The 25,932-nt window shown below is 44.0% G+C and overlaps 1 protein-coding gene across 3 annotated transcripts; it reads right to left on the reverse strand.

Annotated features, from left to right (window-relative positions):
- Positions 1-177: 177 nt before the first annotated feature.
- Positions 178-23,663, reverse strand: arid1b (AT rich interactive domain 1B (SWI1-like)). Of its 3 annotated transcripts, none has more exons than XM_044107158.1 (22): positions 22,863-23,663; positions 19,229-19,420; positions 16,947-17,090; positions 16,422-16,529; positions 12,776-13,016; positions 12,642-12,707; positions 12,446-12,568; positions 11,532-11,868; positions 10,484-10,593; positions 10,292-10,395; positions 9,694-9,837; positions 9,043-9,255; positions 8,756-8,972; positions 7,355-7,490; positions 7,080-7,258; positions 6,077-6,221; positions 5,879-5,995; positions 5,163-5,244; positions 3,460-4,183; positions 2,908-3,038; positions 2,384-2,828; positions 178-2,068 (listed from the first exon to the last, which is right to left on the reverse strand). In XM_044107158.1, the coding sequence occupies exons 1-22, from the start codon at positions 23,523-23,525 to the stop codon at positions 1,026-1,028; spliced, it is 5,664 nt and encodes a 1,887-aa protein (XP_043963093.1). In that variant the 5' UTR covers positions 23,526-23,663; the 3' UTR covers positions 178-1,025. The 3 variants fall into 3 exon arrangements, with proteins under 3 accessions (XP_043963093.1, XP_043963092.1, XP_043963091.1); XM_044107157.1 differs by having other exon boundaries at positions 9,043-9,252; positions 9,694-9,840; XM_044107156.1 differs by having other exon boundaries at positions 9,694-9,840.
- Positions 23,664-25,932: the final 2,269 nt, after the last annotated feature.

Here is a 25,932-nt window from a genome sequence, read left to right on the forward strand (position 1 = left end):
GTTTTGGTTTACAAAATGCATCAAACTTCAAACCAACATGGAGCTATATGAATGTAGACAAGCTAAAAATGCTAACTACTAGCATCTCTGTTAGCTGTTTGACAGTGATGCTGACATTCAGGTTTTCCTTGGAAACCGCTCCGGATTAGTCAAAGAAAAGCAGCAGGTGGCGCTCTGTTCACAGTGCTCAACCAGAGTTCATGTACATTTATTCTTTAACATGTCGTGGAACATATAAAGATCTCATACTGAAGAAACAAAGTCATTTTTCTCTCTTTACATTTGTTTACAACCTTTTCTGAAGCGGCGTCGGTGAAACCCCGCCCCCCCAAAGCCTGTACACATAGTCCGTCAAATCAAACGCACCCGCCTCCCTCGAACACATCCTGAAACCGTCAGCCGCTGTGACCGGCGCCCCCTGCTGGAGCTGCAATGTACATATTTACAGGAGGATGTTGATGGGAAAAGAATGTGATGCAGCTCCGCCCACATCGCCTCATTCCGCGGCGGCGAAGCGGCGTTTGAACTGCGGATGGTTCAAAAATTCACATACAAAAAGCAAACAAAAAACATGAAAACAAACTTATTGCACGAGAACAAAGAACACGACTGAACATCAGTGTTTCTTCCGTCATAACGTTAAAAAAAGGATGTTTATCTACACCCGTGACCCCGCCCACAAACAGTAAGCCCCGCCCACATGGAGCCGCCCCACAAACTGAAAGAAATGAGCATGCTTGTTTCATAAAAAATTAAGAGCATTCCCTCCCCATCGCCGTCCGCCAAATCACTTTGGTTCAAACAAAACAAAAAACTCACAATTTTTAGAAAATTAAAAAGTATTAAATATTTTTTTGTATTAAAATTATTTAAAAACCCAAATAAACATCTGTGGATGGAGCCGAGGAGCTTTATATATTCTATATATTTTCATTTTTACGTGAAAACTTCTTTCTGTCTCTTTAAATAAAAATAGAATCGGACCCGGTCGGTCACACTGAGCACGCTCCATGGCGGTCTGTGTGTCACGAGCGGCTCAGCTTGAACAGCACTTCGCACATGATGGCCGCCACCGCCGAGTTGAGGGCCGACGACAGCGAGATGTCCAGCAGCCGGCTCTCGTACAGGATGAACTCCGGCCGGTTCTCCTCCACGCTCGCCACGGCCAGCAGCGCCTTCGCCGCGCGGCACATCATGTTGATGCTGGGCGGCTCTGGCGGCGCAGCGGCGGCGTGCGGGTTCTGCTGGTACTGCGCCACGGCCAGGCTGTCCTCCAGGAAGCCGATCAGAGTTCCCACGCTGCCCTTCTGCAGGGCGACGGCCCGGGCCGCCGTGGCGTCGCCGCGCGCCAGGTTGGACAGCACGGCCACCGCCATCTCCCGGCACACCTGGCTGCGGCGCTCGCCCACCAGGCGCACCAGCGTGGCGAAGAGCTGCCGCTGGCGGCTGAAGGGGGGCGTGGCCAGCAGCAGGTCCACGTTGCAGTCCTGGACGCTCAGCTTGCAGAGGCACTCCAGGACGAGCCGTTGAGGCGACAGCGCCGCGGCGCCGCTTGCCCCGCAGAGCGGATCCTGCGCCTCGGCGGACGGACAGACCATCCAGTGCAGCAGCCCGTCCAGCACCGGCAGGACGATGTCCTCGGGGTACTGCGACAGGTCCAGCTGGCCCGACACGTTGGCCAGCGTCACCAGCGTGTTCTCCCGCAGCGCCGCCAGGCAGTCCCACCACCACTCGTCGCGGCTGCAGGCCCGGCCCGCTTCCTCCTCCCGTTGGTAGGTGGGCGGCGCCCGCTTCCTGCGCGGGTGGCTGTGGTGCAGCAGCACCAGCCGGCCCAGGATCAGAACCAGGCCTGGGTGGCTCGACAGGACGGCGTCGTTTCCGGGGACGAAGGAGAGGCTGCGGATGATGTTGGAGACGCAGACGCAGCGTCTGGCCAGGGAGTCCTGCCACGACTCGGCGGTGGACAGCGGCGCCTCGTCCCAGCAACGCGGCTCGTCCTCCTGGAGGCTGATGGGATTCTGAGCATCAGCAGGGGCCGGGCGCTGACCTCTGACCTCAGATGGAGAACCTGCAGAGTGGAAACAGCAACAACCAGGAGCAGCTGATTAATGTGGCAAAGTCTGAAACGGTAAACATTAAAATCTTGGCAATAATCCACCAAACTCCTTTTAAATGCTGAGTCATCAGTGAGATACAGGAGCTGCACACAAGGATGACAGGACAGAAAGACAAGAAGAAAAGTAATAATACTGAAGTGAAATTCCAGACTGTGGAGAAACCCTGACATATTTGGATGTTTATTCTTTATATAAGAAAGTTGAAACTTTTCCAGGCCGTACATGAAGACCAGTCAGAGAGCACGGCCCCATATTGATCCGTTTACCTCCAGTCTGCTGCTCCTCCTCTGTTCGCTGCTCCTCCACTCCTGCACTTTGCTTCTCCTGCTCTGGGTCCGGGGGCTTGAAGTCTCCGGTTCGGGGCTCAAAGTGGGTCTGGATGTGAGCTGTGGAGTCTCCTCCTCCGGCCTTCCAGTGCAGCAGGCCGCTGATGAAGCCGTTGGGTCGGGTTGGGTCGGCCCGGCGCTCCACCTCCGCCCAGCTCTCCCCGGCCTCCTCCACCCTGACTGGCCACTTGTCGTACTTGCTGCTCTGCTGAGGGGAATCCTCAGGTTTGGTATCCTCCGAGTCGAGCGGCGACGGCGCCTCCCCCGGATCCTCGGGGGTCGTCTTCGGGCCCTCGGCCCCGACCTCGTACTCCTGCAGGATGCCGAACATCTGGATGAGGCAGCGGCGATAAAACTCCACGATGAGCTCCAGGAACCCGGGCAACTGCACGTCGAGAAGCAAACGTTTGGTTTTCATCTAAAAAACTTGACTAAGCTCAACGTTTCCAGGCGCAGCGCCTCACCAGCGTCAGGCTGAACGAGCCCACCATGCTGTCGTCGTACAGCAGGATGTTGATGGTGTCCAGCGCCCAGGTGCTCTCTGCCAGGAGCCCCGACTTCAGTGACATCATCACCCGCCAGGCCTCCGGCGTTCCTGACAAAGCCAATCAGAGTGAGGCTCAGCGCAGCTTCACCAACTCAAATTTAAGACTTTAAGGCCGTCATGAATTAAATTTGGAAATGGCAGAAATGGACAAAATAAATTGCTAGCTAATATTTCTGCCACAACAAAATTTAAAACCCGTGTTTAATGTATTCAAGGCCAACTTACTGTTTTTAAATTAAGCCAAGACGTTTTAAGGCCTTAACGTTGGAAACATGAACAGCTAGCTCACTTTTTCATTGGGAGATAGCTAGCTAGCTAGATTATAGTAACAGCTAGTTAGCGGTAACCGCAACAGCAAAATTAATTAAGGCCTTAAGCTTATATACATGAATTTAAGGCTTTTTAAGGATGGCGCCCTGGTCATGTGACCTGGTCATGTGACCTCTATGCGGAGTGGCGCCGGTCTCACCTGTGTCCTTCGCAGTTAGCCGTCGCCGCGGTTTCAGCTTGGGGGGTGTGGCCTCCACAGAGCCGGGCGGGAAAACGACCTCTCTGTAAACGAGGGGGAGGCCCTGATTGGCCGGGGGAACGGTGGTTCCCCCTGGTTTCTTAACGGGCAGGTAGGGGGCGCCGTTGGGGGACAGGGAGCCCACCGGAGGGCGGGGGAACGACGAGGGGCTCTGGGGGCGGGTCACGTGATTTGGGATGGTGGGCGTGGCCTGGAAAGAGGAGGGGGGCTGCCTGGAGGGGAGGGGGGGCATGGAGGAAGAGGAGGAAGAAGAGTGGGAGGGGAAGGGAGGTTGACACTGGTTGAGGCTACTGGGGGGCCACTGGGTGTCCGGTGGGGGCCGGCCCTCCTGGTCAGGGAAGGGGGGCCCCTGGCCCTGCCGGCTGTACGAGAACCCCATCTCTGTCCTGGGGGGCCACAAGCTGGGCTGCGGCCCCCCGTCCGCTGCTGCAGCAGGGGCCGATCCCATCATGCCGTGCTGCGGGGGGCCCTGGCGGTCCCGGCCGTATGGGTACTGGTACTGGCTGGCGATGGGCCGGCGCTCGGGACCTGAAAACCCCCCCGGTCCAGATCCATAGGGGCCGAAAGGCTCCGGCTGCTGGGAGCCGTACTGCTGCACGCCGAACGCCTCGCCCTCATGACGCTTCGCAGCCGGGAACATGGCCTCCATCGGACGCTTGTAGCCCTGCAGAGACAGACACCAGAACCGTCAGGGGCCACGGGGCCGTCAAAATCACATGTGACCCAGCTGGGTGAGTCTACCAGTGACGTGCGGTCAGGGGAGGCAGGTGAGGCAGTGCCTCACCAGCCATCATGGAAAGAAAGAAAATATATAATCATAAAGTAATTTAAATTGTTATATTCATCCGGTGGTTTGTACTAAAAAAATATTTATTTTTCATGTAGCTTCACCAATTTCGATTTTTATTTGTTTAAAATCGCTTAATTTTCTTATTTTCCCATTCAAATGCTTGGAAGCGATGCCGGTGAGGCAGCAGCGAGCTCTGCCTCACCTTGGATTGCGCAACCCCTGGCTCTTTGCTGGCTGCTAAGCGGAGAGAGCATGTTGCTGTACGGCGTCAATAAAATGGTTTAAACAAATTTAATATGTGAACTTATTTCCAATAATTTAGCTTATGTATATTATGTACAGTGCTTTTTGTCACCAACTGTGTTTGTGTAACGTGTTTCGTGTAATGAGCGATTATAAACGGCAGAGAACAGGTTCGAGGTGAGGCAGGCAGTTCTCTTGCCTCATGGCAGGGGGCGCTCAAGATCCCAGACGTTCGTCTTGTTCACTCCTCAACTGCCGAGTAAGTGACAGCGAGCTAGGCTAAACGATTCGGGAAGCAAGTCAAGTGCAGCGATAGATTATAATAGAGATAGTGATTTTTTTCCTCTCGCTTATCCCGACTTTCGACATGGATGGCTACATTACAACACTAAAAAAGTTTTCTCAAGTGGACTTTCAATCGAAGCAGGAGATAATATGTGTGTTTTGTGAGCTACAGTTTGTATGTGTAAGGATGCAGAAGTGAAACATAACCTGTAAACTGCTGTCAATCTATGCATCTATTTGCAAATCTGATTCTGATGACGTCAGTGCCTCACCAGCTATGAACCTCACCGCACGTCACTGGAGTCTACAGGTACAGAGCACTCACCTGCTGCTGGGGGTAAAGGGGCTGATGGGAACCGAAGGCCATGCTGTGAGGATACTGCTGACCAAATCCATCGTGTCCGTGCCTGAAGACAGAAACTGAGTTTTATTCTACAAAATTACACCAACGTTGTTACATTTAAAAGACGTTAATGAAAGTTGGCCGAATTTCCTCTCAGGTTGTGACAACGATCTTAAACTTTACAGCAGAAATATTTTTTAGAAAAATATAATTAACTACAATAAAAAAGTTAACTTCCTTAATCAGGGCAAAACCAAAAAGTAGATGACGACACATTCTACGTTCAGAAAAATATATAATTTATTTTACCCTTTCTGGCAAAACAGTAGGTAAATATAAAAAGAATCACAAGCAAAATAAAACACACACATACACACACATATATATAATAGTAAGCAATTTAAATATGAGTCACTATGAATAAAGCTTAGATTTATAAATAAATCTATAAATGAATCCAGAGAAAAATGTGATTTCAGTCACTGAGTTGTTTATCTTTACAGTAAAAATAGAGGGACAGTTTGTGTCGATTTTGATGTAAATCAGTATCTTTCTATTAGAATCCATTAAATGAAAACTCCTGTTTGTTTCATTCTGCCTCATATGCATTGAAAAAGCAGGGATCCTAATAGACAGCCATGAGGAACGCCTCTAAGTTAATAAGCTGAAGGCAGATGTAGTTTATCACATTCTCTCACCTCTGCTGAGGGTATCTGTTGGGGGGATACATGCTGGCTTCATTGGCAGACGGGCCCATGCTGTTCTGGCCACCAGGGGGCGCCATGCTTCCCTCTGGGCTCATCACATGGTCCAATCTGCACCACAGTGGCCTCAACACTCAGTCGGTTTTAGGTTTAGACGTGGCATTAAGGAGCAACAGTGGAACCGGGTCTTACCTGCGATCGTAGCCGGGGCCGTAGGGGTACTGCGGCCTGGGGCCCATCCCTGACAGGGGGCCGGAGGAGGGTCCGCGGGGAAACATGTCCTGCAGAGCACCGCTGGGCATCTGGCTCTGAACAAAGGCCTCGCTGGGAACCGGACCTGAACAAACCAAAACCCCTTTGAGGATGCAGTTTAATTTCTGCCTGAAAGGAGGAAACCTGAACACTGATGGACCAGAAGCGGTGATGCAAGTGGATGTAAGTGAATGCTGTCTGTATGTGGCCACCAGAGGGCAGCAGAGCACGTCTTCAGAACGTTAAACATTTATTCTCAGTCTGGTCTCACATAGAGGAGAGCAACATGGACTCAGAACTTTAACGGGATATTTTGTGATATCAATAAAAACTTAAAAAGTTTTTATGGACAAAACAGATACTTCTCTTTAAAAACATTCCCATTTGAAAATGTTTTCTTCAGGACTCCACGATGTTAGGAAACTCTCACAGTAACTGCTTCTAATCATATTTTAAAATTTACTGATATTTATTGAACTCAAGACTTGGACGACATTTTAAATGTCCAAAGTCAATAAACAGAACAACACAATAAAATGAATTATGAAATATCTAAAGGGCAAAATTATCTTTCAAAAAATTGTTTATTTGAGACCAAAGCACCAAACTAAAGACCGGCAGAGAAAAAATATAAAAACGATAAATTATGCAGATGGAAATTATTGAGCTCATTTTAATTTATCATGTGAATAACTGATTATTGTGACAGGCCTAATTATGACAACTAATTATAACGATAAATGCTAACACCTAGGTTTAGCTTCAATTTTATTTGCATTTGTTTATTAGTAAAGAAATATATGTATCAATCAATCAATCAAATTTTATTTGTATAGCACATTTCAGCAGCAAGGCATTTCAAAATGTTTATGTACATTTAATCCACTTCCTGCAAAGGATTCTGGGAAATGTATTAAGAATGAGAGCGAGCGGCTCTGCTCACCCTTCCTCGGGGCTCCATACGGGTCTGTGCTGGAGTCGTATTGCATTCTCATTGCGGGTTCTGTTGGACCTGCCCCCTGCTGGTAGGGGCCCCCGCAGGGCCCCGGGCCCCGCTTGCTGTGGAAGGCCGGGTCGCTGCCTTCGGAGAACGGGTCCTGGACGCTCACGCCTCCCATGGTCCTGCAGGGAGACAAACAAATGCTCCGTTACGTTCACTGAAAACCAGCTAATAAGAAGGTTTGCACATGATATTTGCTTTGGACGCCCCTCCCCCACCTGTTTCCAGGCTGAGGAGCCATCTGGTTGTGCGGGGTGGACGAGCGGGTCGGGGGCTTCGGGTCTACTGGAGCGTCGGTGAGGGAGGAGCTGCTGGACAGCGGCGTGTTGGGGCCCTGAAACGAGCCTGAATTCGCTGCAGAGACAAACAAAATGGCGTCGATACATCCTCAAAGTTTTAGACGCTCAACACACACCTGATCGCCGTCTCCACCCAAAACGCCTTAATCCTACAAACCAGAGCCACATTTACTCAACTATTGTGTCTCAAATGTTTGTGGGATCCGTGATAAACATCATCACTGTAAAATAATTAATGTTCTTAAAATTAGATCCCAAAACTCAATTGGTTGTAATTAGTTATCCTGGATTCTTTCCAAAATGGTTCCAGCTTAATAATGCTGGAAAGGGACGGAAACAAATTAATCCGTCTATCCAGACCTTGTACAGGTCAAAGGTCAGGGACAGCCACTGTTTGACTGTCACCTTCAGGTTGGGACAGTATGTATCTATGTTTGTATGCAGCTGTCATGTGAATTTTGAGCATTTTAAAATGTTGCAAAATGAAATAAAAAGAAAACACATTTCCACCGGTTCCATCAGGCTATGCTATGTGTAATTTCACTATGGAAGATGCAGATTAGCATGGACCACACATCACATAAATGAGCTTGGACTGAAAATAAAAATGTCTGATTTTTGTGGCTGTGGTAAGGCACAGACCGACCAGCTGATCGAAAAGTTTTATTTGGCAAACGTGTTTCCGTCTCACCTTTAGTGCCAAAAACCGCCTGTTTTTGTAGAATTGAGTGAGTTATTTTGAATTTTGTTAACCCCTAAAGCGACAGTTCAAAATGTGCATAAAAAACAGCAAATTTTGAACAACCTTTAAAATACCACAGAAAGAAAATGTGAATTAGTCGTGTTTCCATCCAGTAGTTTGTAGTAAATCAATCACGATACACACAGTGATGATTATCCTCCGTATGTTTGTAGGAAACAGGAAGCTGCCAACAACCATGAACTTGCAAACATTTTTGTGAAACTGAGGTTATTTTTATGTTTCCATCAACCTTTTCTAATGTGAAACATGGGAACAAAAGAGGATTTTCAGTATTTATTTATTCCCAGATGTTGTGATTTTTAGAAAGTCTTCCAAAGTGTGATCTTCCATCATGAGTACTTCCTGCTGAACATCAGCAACACGTTTTGTTTTCCCTGCAGAGTGGAATCACAGCGGCATTGTGGGTAACTGAGTCAAAGTGAGGTCCCTAATGTTTCTATTTACACAGAGTTCACGGCTGACCGCTCACTGTGAGTCCGTTACATAATCCCATCTGTGTGTGAGAAACAGGATCCCTGACAGCAGCTGCTTCCTCTTACAGTTCAGCATCGTCTTACCAGGAGAGGGCGGTTGACCCTTGACCTGCAGGGGCTTCTTAGCGTCCCCGGCGCCAGCGGTGGCGCCGTCGGGCGGAGGCTCCTCCCCTCGCTCCATCTTGCACTCGTAGGCGAACAGGTACTGGATGTACTGCTTCTTCAGGGAGCTGGCCGAGCTGCTGGACGTCCCGACGCTCAGCAGCGACGACAGCTCACGCCACTTCTTGTTTTTGTTCACCTGAGGAGAAGAAACACGGTCCAGACGGGTCCAGACAGAACCAAGCAGAACCCAGAGGAGAGTGTCTCACCATGGCCAGGCCGCCGATCGCTCGCACCGCCATGTAGAGCCGGCACAGGTCCAGCGGCTTCCTGCCGACGGCCGGCAGGTTGGCGACGGGCGTCTCCCTGTCCTCCATGAAGGACAGGTAGCGGTCGACCCACAGGCGGCGCTCCGGCTCGCCGCCCATCTCGTACAGCTTGGTGATCTTCTCGTTGGTCATGGTCGCCACGTTGGGCTTCTGCTGAGAGAGACGGCGGATCAAGACTCAGGAGAAACGGAGGAAAATGGTTCTGTCTCTTTAAATAACTTCATCTCCTCCAGATCCCAATAGTTACATTTCTATGGAGAGAAATTTGTTACGATATTATGAAGAAAGTTTTAAAAATGTCATACTTTTTTGTTAAGAGTTATAAAGTGCTGCGGTCAGAAAGAGGAGAACTGAAATATGAAAAAATTGGAGAAAAAGAAAAATCTTCATAAATGTAGGTTCAACTAGTCCAAACATTTTGCAAATTACTTTCATAACTTATTGTTTTATTGAGAAGTTTTTCAAATTCTGACTTTACCATTGACTTTATTTATTGAGTTTTTGAAACATGTTCTTTGCTTGCAGTATAAATTTTGGCACAAATTTCTCTCCATACATCTCTTTATTAAGCGCCTTGTGGGCGGGGCTTACTGGGCTGGACGGGGTCCTGAGCCAGGGGGGGCTGCCAACGCTGTCGCTGTCTTCTCCCACACAGGACAACACGCTGGCCGGGCTGGGGGACATCGGGCAGGCGGCGCTGGGGGGCGGCACCACACACTGCGAGCTGTAGCTGTCCTGCTGCAAAACACACACACACACACACACACACACTCAGGTTTTTAGTAAAAGAAAACTGAACAGTTTTAGTCCTGGAATCATTTCAGATGAACATCAACTCCACTAAAATGGAGCAGAACTTTGCTTATTTCAAATAAATTTTACTTTCCTTCCTCATCAAGAATTTTATAATATTGGAAAGGATCTATTTATTTCCTGTTTTATTTGTATATTTTTTCTCACTTTCCACAATCTGTATTTAGTCAACACAATGGTTATATTTATTCACACCTCTTACTTCTTTTTTCTTAATTTTTCAGATTCTGTATTAATTTAATATTTCCTTTACTTGCTGTCTCTGTTTTTAATCAATCATTCATTTGTTCCAGAGATAAACCAGGTGGTTTTTCATGTCTTTGTTTTTTTTTGTGTCCATGTGAACCACGAGTCTGTTGAAATAAATCACATCAACCTTCATTTTGGTTGGATCAGCAGCAGAACCGCCGGCGTCTCGGAGCTCGACCCGATGCTTCAGGTCGTGACTTCCTGTCCCGTCTGCCGCCATCATCCCTAATCCTGCAGGGACAGAGAGAAAAATAAAACACAGATGATGGATTATAATCCCTGAGGCGCTGACGATTCCTGGGGCGCTGATGATTCCTACCTGGAGCGGTGTAAGGCGGGCCCTGAGGGGTCATCCTGCCTGAGCTGCTGAACGGACCTCCAGAACCTCCAGAACCTCTCATCGCTGTCATAGCTGAGTAGCTGCCCTGCCTGGATATTAACAAAAACAATCAATATTAATACCAGAGATATTGGGTGATTAATCAATTCTGTCAATAATTATACTTTTTGTTTTTTTGAAAAAATATGGATTTCTTCTGCACCAATGTAGTCTGTGTGTTCCCATAATTCAGAGTGATGTCAGGGCGGCCATTTTGTTTGACAAGCACAGCTCCAATTTATTAGACCAGAAACTGAATAAAGTCAGAATATCAGGAGGATAAAGCAGTAATTTTACAAAAACTGTAATGTGAAAATTTAATTAAAATGAGGAATGTTGAGGTTATTTATTTTTCCAAATAATAATTAATACTTAGCAGAAACAATCATGCTAACAACTATTCATTTTACTTTTAAATTTATTCCCCAATTAGTGCTTATAAATCAAACATTACAGTCTAACATGCAGAAGGATCTATCAACAAAATAACCAATTAGATAAGAGAACAAATAACAGCAACAAAAAGTAAAATAAACAAAAAAAATTTGATATTTATTAAAAAGGATACATTTAGGAGAATAAAATTATACTTTGAACAAAAAACACATGAACTGAGCTACTCACAACAAACAAAAGAATCTTTTTACACATTACACATTGTTTTGGTAAAATTTTATTTTTTTAATCATAATTAAACAAAAATTCTGCTAGTTTGGCTCTAAAACTCGATGAGTGAAATAAAAGCCACTTTTTGAAAATATTTCTTGTCATTTGTAATTTTTTTTTTAGAAGTGAAAATAACTTAAATGGAAATTGGATCTTGGTATATTTTTTTATTCTAAGCTAAGGTCAGAGGGTCAGAGGTCATTTCTTCCTTTAAATCTTTTATTTTCTGTCCTGAATATTTAAACTTTCAGACAGAGATCAGCCTGTTGGCCTCCACCCAGCAGGGGGCGCTCTCTCCTCCAGAGTGTCTCCTGTTTCTCACCTGCTGTGAGCGCTGAGGGAGGCGTTGGCGCTCGGTCCAGAGTTGATGCCCATGTCTGGCGGCTTGCAGCTGGCGGTGGCCCCTGGGGGCCCCATGCCCTGGCCAGCAGCCTGCGGCATGTTGGGGGATGTGGGGGCGGCGGTGCCGGGTCCAGTCGTGTAGGGGCGGCCCCCGGCTCCGGGCCCGGGGCCTCGGCCCGAAGGGGTGGAGGGGCCCTGCCCGTGCATGGGGCCGGCGGTGTTCAGCCCCATGCTGTTAGCCAGGCTGGGGCCCGAGCCGGGGCCGCTGTAGCCGGCCGCAGGGGTCCCGCCGTAGTGAGGGGGCCGAGGGTAGGTACCTGAGGAACACCAGAACAAACGAGTTTATTCCTCTGTAGCTTTAGGGGCCACAGCAGAGCTGGTAGAGGGCCCAAAAACAGGACTAGAGCAGAGAAACTTTTTTAGTAACATCTTTTACTATTTGGTAAAAAGTAACTCAAGTCCTGAGTGAAAAATCAAAAGATCAATCGATTAATATTTAAAAATTATGTGGAAATGTTTGTATTTTAAGGAACAAAATGAAAAAAATTCACACAAGTAGCAAAATTACTAAATTAAAAAAGTAGAAAATAAAATCAGGCAAAATAAATGATTTTCCAAATCAATTTCTTTCAATATAAAATAAATTGTTTTCATAAAGCTTTTTATTTTTCATAACAAAATCTTGTTAAAGGTTTTGTTATGAAACTTCTGGTGATTTTTTTAAAACAAGTCTGATCTTCATTCAGTGAAGTTACAATTAAAGTAGTGAAATTTCATGATAATTTAATTAAATTTATGTATTAGCACCAATTCACAACAAATTAACCAGTTCAGTCAGATATACTTTTGATTGATCCTTCTGATCAAACAGTTCAGTAAAAGTTACTCAGGTACCTGGGGGGCCATAGGAGCCCTGCTGGTAGGAGCTGTGGAGCCCTGGGCCGGCCGGTGCTGGGTGGGGGGACGAGGGGCCAAAATGTGGCCCCTGGTTGCTGCGCTGCATGGAGGGAAGGAAACCTGAGGAAGAGCCAAACAGCGATCAGAGAAAACATCAACGCTCTGGGGCCCAACATGGAGGCAGGGGCCGAACCTCGGTCTGGAGTCATGGCCGACTGGGAGGAGTGGGGGCCGACGTCTGAGCCAGACACCTGGGGGCCTGAAACACACAGAACCAGAGTTAAAACGACGAAGTAACAGCACTCATCTTCATCATCTTCATCCCACCTGGACCGCTGCTGCTGGTGGGGGACAGGGGCCCCGAGCGGGACCCGGCAGGGGACAGCGACGGGGACGGAGAGGGACCCGTTCGGGCCAGAGGGGGGAGGCGTGGCGAAACGTGGGGGGAGAAAGGAGAGCGGGCCCCCGGAGTCCCCTGGTCGCCCTGAGCGCTGCCGGAACCTGAGGCCCCTGAACTCACCGCCGCCTCGGTGCCGGTCAGAAGGTCATCGATGGAGCGGGAGAGATCCTGAAGGAGAGAGGGGCGGAGCTTAATGTATGGGGGTGTGGCTTAACGTGAGGGGCGGAGCTCAGATACAGACTGGAGGAAACATCAGTCTAAATAATCAATACTGTTCAAAATGTGATGAAGAAAAAAGAAAAGAGAGAAAGAAACAGAAAATAGAAAGACAGAAATAAGGAAAATACAAACAAACCGCATAAAGAAAAAGAGAAAGAACATTTTTTTTAAAAGAATAAGAGAAAAAAAAAAGAAAAAGCAAGAAAGAGAAAAACAGAAACGACAGATAAAAGAAAGAGAATAAAAGAAAAAATAAACAAAACTATGAAAAGTGATAAACAAAAAAGAACATGAGAGAAAGAAAACTTTTAAACCAGCCAATCAGAGCCCTCCCCCTCCAACAGCTCGACCAACCAGCACTCTGTTCCAGATGCAACCAGATGTTTGCAGTTCTGATTGCCCCGTTTCTGGATCTTGGTCAGAACCAGAACCAGAACCTCTGGAGTCCAGAAAGAGACTCTGGATTAAAACCAGAACCAGAACAAAAACCAGACTCCTGGAAGCAGCACAGCGAGCTCACAACAACCAGCACAGATGATGAAACGTGATGTCAGAGAGGAGAATCAGGTTGCCATAGAAACCCAAAGGCCTCAGATGGAGCAGAGACAGTTTGATTGAAGCAGTCAATCAAACTGGTAAATAGATTTCTGTGGCGCCGCTCCATCATCCATCTACTGGGTTCTAGCCTCAGATTGGGCTGTGTGTGTGTGTATATATGAGTGTGTGTGTGGATGTGTGTGTGCATGCGATTCATTTCCACTCCTCCATATGAGACGAGATGAGATGGAGGACGTTCTCTAATCAAACAGGAAACCTCAGAAACCTCTGATCTCTGCTCTGCTCATTACTGAGGCCTCGAAACGCAGCTGAGGATCTTCTCAAACCAGCCGTCGCCACGGCAACCTCATCGGCAGCACAACTTCAGACGGAGCGACGAGAGGAAGAGGACGACGGCGCAACATCAGAGACGAAGAGACGGCGAGAAGGAGGACGGATCGCAGCTGGAGGCGACACACTTAACGAGAGAAACAACTGAACCAGAACCTGCTGAAGAACGGAACCAGAACCTGCTGAAGAACGGAACCAGAACCTGATGAAGAACGGAACCAGAACCTGTTGAAGAACGGAACCAGAACCTGTTGAAGAACGGAACCAGAATCTGCTGAAGAACTGAACCAGAACCTGCTGAAGAACGGAACCAGAACCTGCTGAAGAACGGAACCAGAACCTGCTGAAGAACTGAACCAGAACCTGTTGAAGAACGGAACCAGAACCTGCTGAAGAACTGAACCAGAACCTGTTGAAGAACGGAACCAGAACCTGCTGAAGAACGGAACCAGAACCTGTTGAAGAACTGAACCAGAACCTACTGAAGAACGGAACCAGAACCTGCTGAAGAACGGAACCAGAACCTGTTGAAGAACGGAACCAGAACCTGCTGAAGAACGGAACCAGAACCTGCTGAAGAACTGAACCAGAACCTGTTGAAGAACGGAACCAGAACCTGCTGAAGAACTGAACCAGAACCTGTTGAAGAACGGAACCAGAACCTGCTGAAGAACGGAACCAGAACCTGATGAAGAACGGAACCAGAACCTGCTGAAGAACGGAACCAGAACCTGCTGAAGAACGGAACCAGAACCTGCTGAAGAACGGAACCAGAACCTGTTGAAGAACGGAACCAGAACCTGATGAAGAACGGAACCAGAACCTGATGAAGAACGGAACCAGAACCTGCTGAAGAACGGAACCAGAACCTGCTGAAGAACGGAACCAGAACCTGCTGAAGAACGGAACCAGAACCTGATGAAGAACGGAACCAGAACCTGCTGAAGAACGGAACCAGAACCTGTTGAAGAACGGAACCAGAACCTGATGAAGAACGGAACCAGAACCTGATGAAGAACGGAACCAGAACCTGCTGAAGAACGGAACCAGAACCTGCTGAAGAACGGAACCAGAACCTGCTGAAGAACGGAACCAGAACCTGATGAAGAACGGAACCAGAACCTGTTGAAGAACGGAACCAGAACCTGATGAAGAACGGAACCAGAACCTGTTGAAGAACGGAACCAGAACCTGTTGAAGAACGGAACCAGAATCTGCTGAAGAACTGAACCAGAACCTGCTGAAGAACTGAACCAGAACCTACTGAAGAACGGAACCAGAACCTGCTGAAGAACGGAACCAGAACCTGATGAAGAACGGAACCAGAACCTGTTGAAGAACGGAACCAGAACCTGCTGAAGAACGGAACCAGAACCTGATGAAGAACGGAACCAGAACCTGTTGAAGAACGGAACCAGAACCTGTTGAAGAACGGAACCAGAACCTGTTGAAGAACTGAACCAGAACCTACTGAAGAACGGAACCAGAACCTGTTGAAGAACGGAACCAGAACCTGCTGAAGAACGGAACCAGAACCTGCTGAAGAACTGAACCAGAACCTGTTGAAGAACGGAACCAGAACCTGCTGAAGAACTGAACCAGAACCTGCTGAAGAACTGAACCAGAACCTGTTGAAGAACGGAACCAGAACCTGTTGAAGAACGGAACCAGAACCTGTTGAAGAACGGAACCAGAACCTGTTGAAGAACTGAACCAGAACCTACTGAAGAACGGAACCAGAACCTGTTGAAGAACGGAACCAGAACCTGCTGAAGAACGGAACCAGAACCTGCTGAAGAACTGAACCAGAACCTGTTGAAGAACGGAACCAGAACCTGTTGAAGAACTGAACCAGAACCTGCTGAAGAACTGAACCAGAACCTGTTGAAGAACGGAACCAGAACCTGCTGAAGAACGGAACCAGAACCTGCTGAAGAACGGACCCAGAACCTGCTGAAGAACGGACCCAGAACCTGCTGAAGAACGGAACCAGAACCTAAAGATGAGAATTCCTTCCTGTTCAGAGTCAGATGCTTTTACCTTTTCTTCTTTGTAAAATAATAATTTCTGTTGTAAATCAGGACTTGAGGAGTTTGAGGAGCCGCTAACTCAGCGATTTGTTGTGAATCATCATTATCTCTGCTGGTCTCCCAGCAGGAAGCTGCAGCCGCTCAGAGCGTGATCTCTGCACATTTCAGCGGCCAGGAGAAACGGACGGCGTCATTATGGACGAGGACAAGGAGCTGCAGGACAATCTGGCAGCAAGCGCAGCAGCGCGGCCTGACAGCTGCTCAATCTGCCTCACAGTCAGAGTCTGAATCACAACAACAAACAGCTCGGTGCTCTAAATAACTCAGCGGTGACCCATCATGATCAGCTTTTCAAAATAAAATGTCTGGCTCAGGTCACTTCAGGTCGCCAACCCAAACATTTGATCTGAATTCAGAGTTTCTGAGTCTGACTCACCGGCAGACTGGACGGCCTCTCCTGCTGGCTCAAGTCCTCCTGGTTCGATTTCCCAGGAGTCATTGCTGCAGATTTGCCCCGCCCCCCGTACGCCTCCTGAGGAACTTCCTGCATGAAGCAGACAGAAAAACACACCATTAGTCCCAACATCCCAAACATAAAAATCAGCAGCAGTTCGATTTTTAATCATGAACTTTAAGACACAAACAGATTCTGATTGTTAAAATCAACCAATCAGCTCCTGTCTGTGGAGCTCCGCCCAGACATTAAAACCAACCAATCAGCTAATCTGGAAGGCCTTCAGGTTCTGATTTGTCTTTTACAAAAGTTATTAAAGAAAAATTCTGTTTATATTTTCGGCAAGTGTTAAAAAATAAAGATGGATGGACAGAAGAATGGATGGATGAAAAGACGAATGAATCAACAGTTCTTCAACAGATTTCATGTTTTTTTTTAATCTAATCCTCAGTTTCTGCTCTGAGGTCATCATCTCCATGTCGTTGCTATGGAGACGGCGTGTCCTACCTGGGGCGGCAGTGGGCAGGGCTGCAGGTATGGCGGCTGGCTGGGGGCGGCCGGCGGCTGCTGGGAGGGGCTGAAGTACGGCGGCTGGCCCGGCTGGCTGAAGCTCAGGTTCTGTTGCTGCTGCTGGCCGTACTGGGAGCTCATCTGGGGAAAACCAGTCCCAGAGGTCAGAGGTCAACAACAACGTCTCTCTGGTCATACAACTTCTATAAACCAAATTAGTTTGAGAATTTCTAAAATTAAATTATGATTATTTATTTTTTTTTTGCTTAATTTTTAAAAAAATACAATAATTTAGACATTAAACATTTTATTACAATTAATTGATTTAAGTAGATAAATATATTTTTGGATTCATGTATTTAATGCATTTTAAGTTACTTCTTAAGAAGCTAAATTTAATAAATGTGCTAGTTTGAAAAATTCATCTGAAATGTAACTCACAGAATGCATATTTTGCACAATTTCTATAATTTTCTTAATGCATTTTAATATTGGAAAATATATTTTTATTTAAGAATAATTATTTTATGAGACGTGAGGAAAACGTTCCAGGAGATTTCAGTCTAACCAACCAGAAGCTGAAAAGGAGAATTAGTGGATGCAGAACAGAAGTAAAGGATCGGATCCCCTACTCCAGCATCTCTAACCAAACAGTCAAACAGCAAATGACCTGGAGTAGCGAAGCTAGCCAAGAAGTGATAGCATCATCCTGGATTATTGTCTCTGCTGCCTGGAGAATGAGATGGTAGCATGCCAGGAAGCAGTCTTCAGTCAGAGGCCTTAAAAGGGTTGTAGTAGTGTTGACTGCTACAGAAAATACTTTGTGAAATCAGTGTAAACTTCTTCTCACTCGTTTTCAAATACAGTAGCTAACGTGACTGATTCTTATGCTGCAAAACATTGTGTTCTTTTAACTGATTTGTTCAAAATAAAGAATGTATTTATATACACAATTTTAAATTACGTTTGTTTTTACTGAAAAACTTCCTCTGTGCCCTATTACACTCACTGATGCAGCAAAACTAAAGAGTGTTGCATAAAATCTGAGGAATGAAAACTTTTCAGTCTTTAGCAGAAAACATCCAAAGCCTCAAACAAATCCTCAGAAAGTCGGCTCAGAATCGCCGTTTTTGTCAGAAATCCTCCAGAAAGGCTGAAAAGCAGCAGAAGCCTCAGACCCACATCAGCAGTCTGGAGTCTAAAAATAACCGGCTGGAGTCCAGAAATAGGCCGACCCAGACCAGCCGGGCCCGACCCGTTCCACTGCAGCCGTCTGCTCCGACATGCTGAGACGGGAACGCCTCACCTCAAAGTTCAGGAGTGTTTAAACGGGTCAGAGAGGAGAATGACGACCGATAAGACACCCACAGCTTACTCAGATTACTGTATAGTTACATTTGTTACTCAGATTTATGTGACTCATCGTCTCAGAGCCAGAACCTGGTGACCGTCTCTTAAAGAGAGAGAGAATGTGAGGATTCTGATGAAGGTAAAACGTCTTTTCAAGTTAAGCAGGAGGAAAAACTGAAAAAAACTGAAAATAAGAAGCAAAAACTAAGTTTGTGTTGGTTTTCTAACACCTGTACACAGTTCAGGGTCATCAGGTCGTAGCTTCTGTTTTACAGCTTTCACAATATTGGAGTTCCTCAGGGTTAGCATCTCGGCCCATTTCTGTTGTACTCTGATTGTCTCTAAATAATTTGACTAAAGTTGTTTGATCTTAGCAGATTCTCATGGTTTTCAGCCTTGGCCCAATAAAATGGTGGAAAATATTCCAGAAATCCCACTTCAAATATATGGAAGAGGTTTCATTTTAGAAGACCTACATTTATAAAATTATTTTGTAGTTCACCATATTTTTATTATTTACTCCTGGTTTTTGTTGTATAATTATATAAGTGGATGACATAGATCTATGTCTTCTACGTTAATATGACATTTCTTCTACTGTGGTTGTATTGTAGCTCTGTTGGAAAACTACAGATAAAAACTTTCGAGGTTATATAAGCCATATTCTCATTATTAGCAGGCTTGAAGGATAATTTGCTTTTCTGGTGAGAAATCCAGTTTAAGCAAATATTAGAGGAAACATTAAGCTAATTATGAATTTTTAAAAAAATATTTAGGTAGTTAATCTTTAATAGTAAAATAAATGTTCTGCTTTTAACAATTAAGGTAAAAATGTGATTCATTGAGTATTTAATAGATTATAAAGCTAAATTTATGCATATTTAATGATCCAGTTTTGTGGTATAATAATCCAAAATGGCGCCTCCTGCCTGTTGCTGAGGGTACTGCATCCCTCCCATTGCCATCTGCCCCCTGCCAGACATTCCCATGGGGTATCTGTGGGGCGATGGGGAGCTGTAGGGCTGCCCAGGGTACGGCGCCCCCTGCTGCTGGGAGTACGGGCTGTTGCTCATCCCGTAGAGCTGAGAGCGCTTCATCACCATCGGGTCCATCGGCGCCACCTGCAGGCAACGACAAACAGAAAAATGAGGTCATTTCTATAAATTAGACTGAAAGATCGGACAAACATTGCTAAACTTGCTTTAAAAACCCACAGATAAAATACAGAAAGAAACATAAATATTTTTAAAAAATCTCACTTATTTATTACTCAATAACTATTACATTCATTTAGCATAAAAGCTGCTTCATGCCTTCAGATTTTAGTTGGCAATTAGTTCTGTTTTGGAAATTGTATCATTATGAAATTTTATATTTTGACATAAATCTGACGATGACTGAAAAAACATATTACATTTATAAAAAAATTATCATTTATTTTAAAATAATTTTTTGCATTTTTATTTATTTTTTCCTTCCAACTTTCAGGCTTCACTTTGAAAAACACTGTCATAGATGCCGATAAACTATCAATTATTAGCCATCAATATCATTGGCAGAAATATTGAAGTTTAATATTTTATTGATATTCTGCAGCCCAATTCGATCAACCTTTATTTTACCAGCTATTAAGAATGAGTTTGTATTCACATTAACAACCTGTCACAATAAGCAATAAGTCAATTATTCGCATCAGGAACTAAAACAAACTCAATGATTTCCATCTGCAGGATTTATTTCTCTTTCTGCCAAAACCTAGATAATAACTAGCTCTTTATTGGAAATGCAATCTTGTTTACAGAGATTTTATAATTCACCTTATTTGTTCTTTTTTTATTATTTGTTTTTTGTTTATTTTGGGCATTTAAAATGTCTCCCAGTTAAATATTTACTAGAAATTAAAGTTATTCTTTGAGAATGTGTACTTGCATTACATTTCTTGAAAATCTCAAAACAACAATATTGTCATTTGTCACAATAACTTCTGGAACAATTTATCAGCCAGCAAAATTTGTTATGACTGATGTAGTCACAGTCAACAATCACATACATTTGTAATCCTATTCATGCCTCAAGCATAAAGAATAAAATAACATTAAACTTTTACAGCCTAGTAGTCAGGTAACACTCTTGCCTTATTAAAACATTCTCATACTAAAACACCTTAAAAGTAAGTAAGTAAACTTTATTTATATAGAACCTTTTACAGGTCAGAAACCACAAAGTGGACATGAAACAAAATAAAACTAATTAGGCAAATCTGGATAAATGTGTCTTCATCATTTTACATAATAAATAAGTTAGAATGTAAAATTTAACTATAAAATTAAGATATCTCATCTTTTCTTTATGTCAGCTCAGTTTTGATCTCAAATTGTATAAAAATCTCCCCAGACAGATTCTTGTTATTATTGAATGAACTCGGAGATAAAACGGTTCCGGCAGCGTTTTGTTTTGGCGTTTGTGGAGCAGAAACTCTCCTGCTGCTTCCTCACACTACGACTGCAGGAGAGCAATCTGAGCAACCTGGGAGGCAACGAGCAACCGCCACGTCTGGATCAGCTTTAATGTCCAGGCTTGCAACAAGGCTGACAGGTGAGGAAACAGACGTTACTATGGAGACGGAAACAGATAACAGATCCTTTCTGAATGAACTAGAAACAGCTGATCAATAACCAGAAAGTAAACAAACGATAGTTCTCGTCTCAGGTCAGTTAAGAGGCGATTCTGCTGCTTTATAATTTGAAACGGACATAAATGCTTTAAAATAGTAAATTAGCAACAACAACAGAGCACATCTTTATGCTTCTTTATGATTCAGCTAAAGGTTTTCTATCAGCAGGCTGTAAAAAAACCTTCCAATCTCACCAATTCAGTTCTGTTGGTTATTTTCCAATCCACCGCTTAATTTATAATCCTGATCTAACTTGAGGAGTTCAGTTAAAGCTTTCAGAACCACATACAAAAATGTTCATATATGCTAAACTTTTTCCACATTTGCCACGTTAAAAAAGCCTTTTAAATTGCCTAAAGCACTTTGAATTGCCTTGTTCCTGAAAATGTGCTTATATAAATTAAATTACCTTACATTATTTACCTAAAACTTCAAACTATGATGCATTTCTTGACAGACCAACAGAAAGAGTGAAATAAATGAAGTGGAAGGAAAAATGTGACTGACTAATGTGTTCAGTTCTATTTCGAAATAAAGAAAACTCTGTCTGGTTCAGTTGAAGTGAACTCTGGTCACAGTTTAAGTGAAGACAGATGAAGCTAAATCCAGAACAAACCTGGAGGAAAACTTGTAAGGTTCACCTTTCTAGCAGGACAAACCAATTGAGATCACAGTAGAATCATGGGGTAGAAGGCCTAGTCAAAGTCCAGACATTAATCCAATTGAGAAAGAAGCAAACATTTCAGCAGGATAGCAGAAGAGACTTGATGATTCTACAAAGTACTGACACTGGGTAGCTTTTTCTTCAAGATGCGTGTAAATTTTCTTCCGATTCTCAATTATACTCTTCTTATTAATGGTTTTATGCAACTTTTAGATGTTCCTACATCTGAATTTCCAAAGTGGCATTAAAATATGCAACTTGAATAACATTTGTTTATTATTAATGCTATAGAGAAGAGTTTGGAAAAAACCCTTATAGTTCTTTAAATATGACTTAACCTCTCATTTTAAGCTGAGATCCTTATTAGAGGTAGTGATTATCACTATGACTTATGCAATTGAAAGTTGACAGTTAAAATCCTGCATGATGTCCCGGACACGGGTCACAGGCTGACCGGTGTCAGAGACTGCTGCCTCCGGCTGGCTGGCAGCTGTGTATTTATCCCGGTGCTGATGGGCACATGGCTAATCTGCATGTGTGAAGGTCAGGGCTCCTGTTTGGAGACCTGGACACTGTGGGCGTTTTGACCATAAATCTCTGTACAGATCAGGGGCTCAAACCTGGACAGCTTTGATGAGTAAAAACTGGATTTAAGTCACAATTTGGACCGTTTTCTGACTAAAATATGGGTGAAAAACGACGTGAAGGTCGGCTTTATTGACTTAAAAAGACGGGCTAATCAGCATATGATAAGAGGTTACTGGGTGTCAGGGGAGGGATTAGCTGTCAGATAATTTCTAACTCCTGTCATCATCTTTTAATATTCCCAAATGTAGTTAAATTACTTTAAAGTTGATTAAAAATGAGGAAATGTAACCGTTAACGGTTGTTTCCGCGAGATCCGCTCGGGCCTACAAGGCTAACATTAGCTTAGCATATTGAGCTAAACACGGAGTCACCTTGGACACAAAATACAACATTTTATCAATATTTTTTACCTCTATTTGCTGATAATCGAAATTCCGAATAGAAATAAAGCAAGTAGTGTTGTATTTTGTTAAGTATTTAGTGCAGAATACCAGGAATGCGCGTGTCGTGTTGTGTAAATCAGGTCTGTCACTGATACCACCAGAGCTAGCGGGGTTAGCATAGCGGCTAACTGACATAACAGACCGTGGTGGGTGTCTTTATCTGGGAAAACAGACGTTAATTCCGTTTAAATCACCTGAGATCTCCCGCTGCTCGGTCCGTTGTGACCCGGGTGACTCCTCTGTTGTCCCCCCCAACCATGCGCTGCTGATGATCCGTACTGAGAGCCCGTGTCTTCCGCCGGCCCCACACCCGACTGGTGCTGCTGTACAGCGGGATTACTGTAATCTGAATATCCACCTCCGTAGCCGCGCATCATCGGGCTCGGAGACGTTAATAACTGGTTCAAAGTCGGCGTAGCCCCCGAAGGGTGCTGCTGACCCTGTCCGGGAAACCGCTGGAATCCTCCTCCACCTCCTCCAGCCGGAGAACTGGCGGCCACCATAGCCGCTTTGGCCGGGTTAGCGGCGGCCGGGCCCATCAGGCTGTTCCCCTGCCGTGAGGGGCTCATCATGCCCCCGTAGCCGCCGCTCCCGTAGCCCGCTCGGTAGTTCGGATAGTGGTTGTACGGGCTGTTGTTGCTGTAGCCTTCGTGGGAGTTGTGGACCTGGTCCATGGTGCCGTGTACCGTGTGTGCCGCCGCTGTTACCCCAGTCCCTGGGCTTTGTTGTCCGCCATGTTGATCAAAGCAAGGCCCTCCTCTTCCATTCCCATAATAATGATTAAACTGGGAGCTGGTCCCAGTCGGAGGAGGGTTGTTGTTGCTGCTGTTGCTGTCTGATCCCAGGCTGGCATCCATCCGCTCCTCCTCCTCCTCCTGACTGGTTCAGCTGGTGTTGCTCCGCTTGTCGGCTGCTACCCTCCTGGAGGAGGTTTTCTTCCCCTTCATGGTGCTGCCAGTTCCCCTGATGCTGCTGCTGCTGTTGTTTTCAGTGCTGTTGTGGTTGATTCTGGTGCTGATGCTGCAGGATAAACTGGGAAGATGATGAGAATTGAGATTAAAATCACAACTCAGAGATTAAAGTCGAATTGTGAAATTTCTTAGCAAGAAACCTGAAAAAATTTCTGGAAAAAAAAAAATCAGAATTTTTTTATTTTTTCAACATGACACTTTTTAGAAAAAACAACAAAGCCTCTGAGCTTGAAAAGTAAAAGAAAAATGTCAGAGAAAAATTCTGGAATTTTTAGATAAATTTCGGTTTTTTGGGGGCAAAAATCATGAACATTGAAAAGCTGAAAATTTGCCAGAAATAAAATTGGAAATTTTGACTTAAATATTAAACATTTTCTGGGGAAAACAAGTAAATTTCTGAACTTAAAAAGTGTAAAATTAGGCTCAGCAATTTTCTACAAACATTTTATAGTTTGAAAAATTGAGAATGTGAAATAAACCTAGAAATTTTTAATTAATTTCTGAAATTTTCTGCTAATATCAAGAACATTTCTGAGCTGGACAAGTTGAAAATTTGCTAAAAAGTTTTTGACATTTTTAGATTAAGTTAAAAATTAAATTTTCTAGGACAAAATGAGAAAATTCCAAAAGTTGTAAATTTTGAGAAAAATATTCAAAATTTTTTAAATTAATCTCAGAAATTATTCTGAATAAACGAGGAAATGTTTCAGCTTGTAACTTGAATATTTCTGCGAAAAAACTTCAAAATTTGAATTTCAAAAGTTAGAACTATTTTTATTTTGTGAAAATTTTGTTTTATCTAGAAAATTTCTGAGTTTTTGAGCAGAAATGCACTCCTGTTTTTTCTATCTGAAATGGCCGTAATACGCCGTCGTACATGTCAGACGTCAGAAGTCAAGCAGAACCAGATGAAGACTTTGCTTCGTGTGAGAAACTGCTGGGATCTGAAAGAGCGAACCCGATCCAGTCTGAGCCGCACACAGCTGCACTGGGAACGACCCAGTAAAGACTGGCAGGGAAACTGGGTCAGACAGCAGCAGCTCTCTGACATTCTGATGAGAACAAAATCAGACGGAAACCTTCCACAACCACAAACTGACTCAGGTCTAAATATGAGAATAAATCTGACCCTCAGACATTCAGTGGATAGTTCAGATTAAATCTGAACTTTGGAATCTTGAGAGGAAACAACTGGAGCCTCATTTCTGTCATCAGATATTAAATGAAAACACACAAAACCAGAGTTTGATGTTTTTCTATAAAGATCAGGAATATCTACTTCATTCATTTTCATAAATCTGACTTATTCCTCACATAATACATAAATTATTGCAGTGACATAAAAACAGAAATGCTCAATGCTCAATTCACAATTGGATAATTTTATGTAGTTTACGTATTTAGAAGATATGTAGATGTTTTGTGATTTTTTTCGGCCTTTTTTAAATTAAACCACAAGAAACTGTCTTGAGTTGTTTTTATTGTGCGACAAAATTAATTTGACTCTTAAAGAAGACTAAGAAAACTAATCAATATGTGTTTATTAATACATTAAACCTGGAGCTTTCTTAGCATTCTATTTTCCTGATATTTTCATTCTGATGGGATGAATAACGTTTATTTTAAACAGGATGACTCAACGTGCAGCAACAATAAAACCGAACAGAAAGTAACTGCTGCCCCCTGCTGGAGCTCCGCCTCACTGCAGCTCAACGCCGCTGAATTGAGCTGATCGATTTCAAAAGTTTTAAAAGTGATTTAAATCTTTCACAGCTTTAATGTTTGATTCTACTTCTAAAATCCTTGTTTACTTAAAATAAAGGTTATCATATCAGAAAGTTTTTTTTTCAAATAAAAATATGTGAGTGACAAAAGTAACAAAGGCAGCATGAAGATATTTGAATAATTTTCATCTTGATTGATCCAAGTATTGATTTGGATGATCACATCTTTCTAAACGATACTATAAATTACATTTTGTACCATAATCTTTAAAGATGAAATAAAGATAATATGCTCTTTCATGTAGAGGAGTCAGGTTTCAATAACTTTATATTTATTTTAAAATATTTTTCTTTCTGTACTTATTTGTTCTGTTTCAAGTGAAGGGATTTGATTTACTTTTCCATTATTTATAACTTAGCAGAAATCTGAATTATTTTGTAAACTTTTTCATGCCCACAATTAACCATTCAAAAAATGAAATTAGTTGTAAAACATCTCAGCCATCAATTTACAACTTGGATTTTCTGTTTGCATCTAATATACATGTTATTCCTTAAGAAAATACTGA

The sequence above is a fragment of the Gambusia affinis genome, linkage group LG22 (assembly GCF_019740435.1).
Source record: "Gambusia affinis linkage group LG22, SWU_Gaff_1.0, whole genome shotgun sequence".
NCBI lineage: Eukaryota > Metazoa > Chordata > Actinopteri > Cyprinodontiformes > Poeciliidae > Gambusia > Gambusia affinis.

Bases quoted from the DNA above. Each gene is read 5' to 3' on its own strand.
- arid1b (XM_044107156.1), bottom strand. From the start codon at position 23,525: ATGGATGCCAGCCTGGGATCAGACAGCAACAGCAGCAACAACAACCCT. The intron at 8,973-9,042 runs GTGAGACACTCT...TCTTCTCCTCAG, and splicing joins CGATCGGCGGCCTGGCCATG to GTGAACAAAAACAAGAAGTG. The intron at 7,259-7,354 runs GTGGGGGAGGGG...GTCTCCCTGCAG, and splicing joins GCTCCTCAGCCTGGAAACAG to GACCATGGGAGGCGTGAGCG.